The 6,630-nt window shown below is 40.2% G+C and overlaps 1 protein-coding gene across 1 annotated transcript in view; it reads left to right on the top strand.

Moving 5' to 3' along the window:
* The first annotated feature begins 3,326 nt into the window (after positions 1-3,326).
* Positions 3,327-6,630, top strand: part of LOC101849761 (radial spoke head protein 6 homolog A-like) — an 18,895-nt gene continuing 15,591 nt past the window's right edge. The window contains exons 1-5 of the mRNA XM_035969226.1: positions 3,327-3,532; positions 3,845-3,971; positions 4,641-4,700; positions 5,417-5,790; positions 6,368-6,494. Coding sequence (XP_035825119.1) covers positions 3,327-3,532; positions 3,845-3,971; positions 4,641-4,700; positions 5,417-5,790; positions 6,368-6,494 — 894 coding nt within the window. The remainder of the gene's footprint in view (positions 3,533-3,844; positions 3,972-4,640; positions 4,701-5,416; positions 5,791-6,367; positions 6,495-6,630) is intronic.

The following is a 6,630-nucleotide window of genomic DNA, read 5'->3' as shown; positions in this document are numbered from 1 at the left end:
CGCTTTGCTGTCTCACACTGCACAGGAGACCTTGAGTTCGATTCCCGAGTGAGGTAAATTTTCATCGAGTATCTTTGGTCTTTGTGCTGGGATGTTGCATCCCTCTCGGCCCCGGTTGGCTCTGACAGGCATGATCGGAAACCTGCCTCCTATATAACCTAAATGTCATCGATGGGGGCGTAAAAACACCCACATTAAATATATATTTGTAAAAATCTGCCAGTTAATGCAGCTCCCGGACTTTGTTGACATTCTTCGTGCTTAGGCTACACGTAGTCTCTGCCCTCTCGTCCTTTGATTTATCTTTGTAGACCCACAATCAACACAAAGTGCAGATGTCGATGACGATAAATAAATGCTTTTGTTTTACTACGTGTTTTATGGCACTTGCAAAACAATGTCATATAAATGCCTAAGATTAGAGGTGTTACAAGAGAGTAACAAACACAAAAAAGAAGGAGGGGAGATAAGGACGATAGATGTTTGAAAGGAAAGAAGAAGAAGCAAACCACATCAGAGCACCCGCCAACCACCCACATATATAATAATATGTCTCTAAGTAAGTAAGAGCGTACAAAAGCAGAGTGGCAAATTTTCAACCCTTTCTCGATTATTTTTAAAAATCAGACGAGTCTCCGATCGGTTTTTATTATTTTAACTTCACAGAAAAGGTAGCCACATTCAGTGAGTGGGTGGTTGGCGGGTGCAGTGGCGTGTTTTACTCCTTCTTTCCTATCAAACATCTATCGTCCTTATTTCTGCTCCTTTTTCGTGTTTGTTACTCACTATAACACTTTAGTCTTCGGCACTTATATGACTTAATTGTGTTGCAAGTGCCACAAAACTCTCAGTGAAACAAAACAGTCTAGTGACCACATATACAAGAAAAGTGTATGGGTTTAACGCACTTTTCAACGAACCTTGTGTTGAAAAAATGTTTGAACTAAGCAGTCAAGGGATTTGGAGAAGGGGCGGGCGGGTAGTAGCCAAACGTAGAGCAGCATACTATTAAAAGTAGAAGTCTCCCCCTCCCCCCCGGTTTTTATCTATGTCGCCTATTTCCATGTCCAAATAAATTGTTATCACTATCCCACATGGAAGCCAGTAGAGGATAAAATAAACTCGAAGGAGAAAGACCTCGGATAAGATACGTTTATGGCGTATTGAGCCACTTTATCGAGATTTCAGAAAATTCGATAGTCTGGCCGGCTACTGCTACGGTAGTTCGGCTCTTTTTGCTACAATCATTGACTAGAACAGTCTACTCTAAAGGTATCCCAACAGTATTTAAGTTAACTAAGTATCGGTTCGCCTACTTTCGCTCAGGTTCGCCTTGGCGGGCATGCAATGTGTATAGGAGCAATGACACTGACAGCATGAAACCTAATAACTCAGTCCAGTGGATTCAAGGTTCATGGAACGAAGCTAAGCAGCATGCCCGTATAAGATATACATTATGACACTTTAATAATAGTTCCTAAGCGTTTACATTATGACGACCAGCGCGGGGGGGGATGGTGGGTGTCGTTTGAACTGTGATATTTACTTGTTATCTTATTCCATCTTGTAATAACTTGTAGCAGTTAGCGGTTTTGTTATTACAAGCAGGAGACCCGAGTTCGATTCCCAAGTGGAGGGAATTTTTATCGAATATCTCGGTCTTTCTCCCGGCTATTGTATCCCTGACTTTCTCAGCAGGGTCAAAGTACACCTGATCATAACTTATCAAAGCTGTGTCGATGGGGGCGTAAAACTCCTACATTTGACAAACAAAAAACAAAAACAACAAAACATTTCGTTCAGTGGGAGAAGGATTGATGTTTTGTCTTTATTATTTTATTTTTAAAAATTAATTAAATTTTTTATCAAATAATTTTTAATTTTCAAAAAAAAAATTAAGAGGGGGGGGGGGGTGGCTACGTAGCCTCCAGCCCATGATGATGTCTTGATGCCGCACCTGCGCCTATTATGGCAAGAGGCGATTTAGTTTACAAAGAAAAGAAAAGAACGTGTTTCAGAAGCATCCCACAACGAGCCAGAAGACGTTTCTGGGACAGACAAGAAAAAGACAGTCAAAGTCTTGTATCTAGATTTGTTTGATGTACATTTTTTCCAGATTTTTTTTCGACAGTAGGTCATGAACTGAGACGCAGAATAGACTCGCTAGAAATACTATGACAAGTAATTGAAAAGCGTATTATGACATAAAAATAAAATTAAAAACTGGAGCCTCATTTGGACTAATGTAAAAACAAATTGAGCCGTTAAGCTAAATAATGTCTTTTTGGTTCACAAACCGGAGGACAACGCTGAAAAAAGAACCCCAACAGATTTCAGGTAGCAAGTCTTTAAACAAAGTTATTTGCGAGGAAAAGTGACCGCTCCAGCGACTTCTAACTACGTAAGATATTGGACTATTTTCTTCACGCAAGCCATATGATCTGTTACCCCCCCCCCCCCCCCCCCCTTATACGTATATAAGGAAAGGGGGAAAATTGGAGAGCGGGGGGGGGGGGGGGGGCCCCCTTGGCCCTAAAGGGAGGGGGGGGCCCCGGGGATTATGTTATAAATTTCAACGGGGGGGGGCGAGGAAGAAGCCACATACATACATACATACATACATACATACATACATACATACATACATACATACATACATACATACATACATACATACATACACAGTCACGCAAACACTCACACGAACAAACAAACACACGTACGTAGCCTACAAACACATCGACAGCTGCACACGCAAATACACACTGACAATTCTCTCCCATTCAGTTTGAAGAGAGCTGTCGGCACAGCAAGGTACAACGAACAAAATCCAAAACTAACGACGCAGGTCTTGACGCGTTGCCTGACCGTATAATATCCGTGGTCAGGTGCCTGGGACCAGGCCAAACTGGACGTCATTATTCACTTCAGTCCCAACGTTGTACAAGTTACAAGTTTTTCTTGTTTCTGGAAACTGATTCACCAGGATATTTTGGATACAGTGAGCGCTCTTTTCCAAAGAGTCAAGTGAAAGCCTCGGAGTTTATATAATATACGCAACAGGGCAACTATAATCTGTCCATATTTCTTTCATTTAGTCAAAAAACGTACGGTCACTAACTGGCTATCTGTTTGGCTCATGTCTGTGAATATTTTCTCAAAACAAGCACCCAAAGGCATAAAACAAAACTACAAATAGATGTTTACAATAACCAACAACACCAAAAATTATTTGGAAAAATAAGAACAGAAAGGTACAGGTATAAATAATATAGCCTGAATAAAACAAACAAAGGCAATAAAAAAAAATATTAACAGACAGATTGATGGCGCCGGAGAGACGTCTGATCCCCGGCAAAGGTCGACAGAATGAAGTCCCCACGAGCCCGACACAGTCGGTTTCTCAAGATGGAGACGCGGCATCTGAGAGCGAGGGCAGTATTTCCCTCAATATGTTGTCGGATGAGGAACGGGAACTTCAGAACGCGAAGACGGAGCTCATGCGAACAAGTAGTGTTGATGGAATCTCGCTGTGAGTGTGTTTGCTTCTTGGTGTGTTTGTTTAAATAAATAAATAAATAAATAAATAAATAAATAAATAAATAAATAAAATAAAGTAAAGTTATTCCCGCGTCCGATCCGGACATTGGGGACTGCCTTGTCAATGAGACAACTTCCTGGGCCTTCGGCATATTTTTAAATGAATTTTTTTTAAAATCCCAAAACTTAATTTTAAAAATCTTTTTTTCGGAAATGTCATAGTTACATGATACAGATGCAATCTTACCACAAAAAAACCCCAACAACAACAACAATCATGTAGACTCTACTGTTTGGTCTGCAGATATCAACACTTGTCTGAGCTATTAGGCCGTGTGTTGTCCGAACGTCCAGACCAACTGACGGAGCAGCTAGAACACATAAGTGGAAGGCTGAAGGTAGAGAGGGTTCAAACCTCACTCAATCTGAAGGTACGAATTGTTATTATAATAATGCATGTGCAATTCACAAAGTTACTCCATCTGTGTGTCACGTAGCTTGTTCATGCTTTTGACAACAACCCCCTTCCCCCCACACCCACCCTCCAAAAAAACTCATAAAAATTTGGCATTTTAAGGAACAAGTAAGACAAATGTGAGGAGTGTATAATGTGTTTGTGTACGTGTGTGTGTATGTGCATGTGTGTGTTTGTGAGTGTATGTGTGTGTGTGTGTGTGTGTGTGTGTGTGTGTGTGTGTGCGTGCGCGCGCGCGCGCGGACGTTAGATTTATGACCATCTTCGTATCTTTGGAAAGCTTTTCAACTGTTCCATGGCAGACTTTTCAGTTGTTCTAAGGCAAGAAAGCAACCTTTTGTCTGGAGAGGAAAAATACTGTTTCATTCTTTTGTTCCCCTCTCTTAAAAAAAAAAAAGAAATTGTGCCTACATTATGAATCTGCACGTCCTGTTTTCTACATCTAGAATTTGAATTTCGACGAGATTTCTCAAGCAAACGTAGCTGATTCTACAGGTTAAGAATATGCAATAAATAAAACCCCAATTTTGGGCTTACATGTAATTACATCAGAACAGCCTGCCAAGGGTATACACAGTAAAGCACCTTTATTTTAATTTCAATTGTCTTTTGATTTCTTCTCCAGATTGCCACTGACAAGGAAGAGAGAGATAGTGTTACAGATGCTCAGTGGGAATTATTTAAGGTGATTTCTTGATTTTTTGATTTATTACATAGGAAATGATATAGATACCTGCTATTTAAGTTGTATTGAAAAACATTGTTATTCTTTCTAAAATTTTTAACGGTTTTACCTTTTTCAAGAAGTTAGTAATTCGAAAATAGTCAAATTACTTATTAATTGGTACGCGCGCAGTCATCAGTTTTGTCATTACTTTATCTTCATATTTTTCCAAGTTCATGTAGTTTTATTTTGCGTTTCGTTTCTTCGTTATTGTTGTCGGGAAAGGGGTATTCGAAGTGGTATGGGTAATGGGTGGAGTGCGCTGTTCTCGTGGTTTTTTTGTGGGATATATATAATATTTTAAATATATATATAGGCCCCTATATATTTACGTGTGTGTTTTGTGTTTATGTGAGTGAGTGAGTGTGTGTGTGTGTGTGTGTGTGTGTGTGTGTGTGTGTGTGTGAGTGTGTGAGGATGTGTTTGTTGAGGAGCTAGGGAGGGGAGCGGACTCACGGATTCTGTTTCTGTGTCGATGAAGGCTTCTCACAACATGGTCATTTATTCATTCTGGAATCATTATGATCCTGTTTATCATTTAGATCTATCATAAAGCATCAACATCCTTTACTGGGAGATTTATTTGTGAACATATTGTGAGAACACCCCCCCCCCCTTTTTTTCATTATTTTGTCCACCTCATCCTCATCAACATGTATACATATTTATAATTTCTCCTTCAGGGAGTCGGCAAAGACCTCTCCGGACCGTGTGGCCAACAGAAGTATCCCAAAGTCATAGATGAAGCGGATGACGAGTCGAAAAGACTGGCTCTACTTCCGGACCTAATGCGCCAGTGCCACATGTTCAACATGGCTGGCTACGGACTTCCGGCCACAGAATACACGCGCCTCGTTCTGGCAATGCGTGACCTTGTTTTCCAGTGGCCCCTCAGTTCCATAAGGTTAGAGATTACCCTTCGACCAGCAGTTAAAATGTACAAAGACCAGACTTTTGAATTTTTCTTTTTGCAGTTTCTTAAACTGTGGTATTGGTTGCATGAGCTAGAGAAATATTTCACCAACATTCAAATTCTCAAATTAAAAAGATGAAAAAGCTACACCCATAGAAAGATAATATGCAACGTGGGTACAATTAATAAATTGTCAAAAGAATGAAACAATTTTCTCCTCTCACATTAAAACAAGTTCTGCTTTATGGGCTTCGGGCGTTTGAACAGCGTGCTGTCTTCAAAAAAACACAAATGACGCAATTATGCTACGAACCGATGATGACCTTTAACTTTCAAACTGGAAAAGAAGTTAGAGACATTGCTAGCTACAGGACAAAAAGAGTAAATGAAATAATAATACGCACATGTAGGCCTATAGTTCGTTACCATAACCAAGTTTTAATCTGGCTGCGGAAAATTTGGCAAAGTTATAAAATAGCAGTTGATCATACTGTAACGGCCACCTAAGACAATCACTTGTCCAAACGCCCCCCCCCCCTCCCCCCCCAAAAAACCCCAACCTTTTGGTGTTTTTTCTAGTTTATAGCGACACGGTTCAACACATCCGCCTGTCTAAGACAACACCTTTTCTCCTCTCTAACGGGAGTCCGTCTTGGACAGTTTTGACTGCTGTTGCACCAAATATTTTATCTAAAACTGTTGAAATTTTTAATAGTTTCTCTGAACTTGGTTCGGCCCCCAATGCTGTCGAAGCTCTCGATGTTAGAATAAATGACATCGTCAGGGGGAAGTTGCAGGATGCAATATTCATTGGTTATCTGAAGGACCTGCAGTTGTCATCGGTTTTTAAAAGAACTCTGCATCTCACTCACGTGGAGAAAGTCTTTCTTTTTTTCTTTTTTTCTTTTTTTTTGTCGTTGCTTTTTTGTTGTTGTTGTTGTTGTTGTTGTTGTTGTTGTTGTTGTTGTTGTTGTTGTT

Source organism: Aplysia californica, unplaced genomic scaffold (assembly GCF_000002075.1).
Source record: "Aplysia californica isolate F4 #8 unplaced genomic scaffold, AplCal3.0 scaffold00128, whole genome shotgun sequence".
Lineage (NCBI taxonomy): Eukaryota > Metazoa > Mollusca > Gastropoda > Aplysiida > Aplysiidae > Aplysia > Aplysia californica.
The sequence above is the reverse complement of the archived record's forward strand: the minus strand, read 5'-3'. Positions and strand labels throughout refer to the sequence as shown.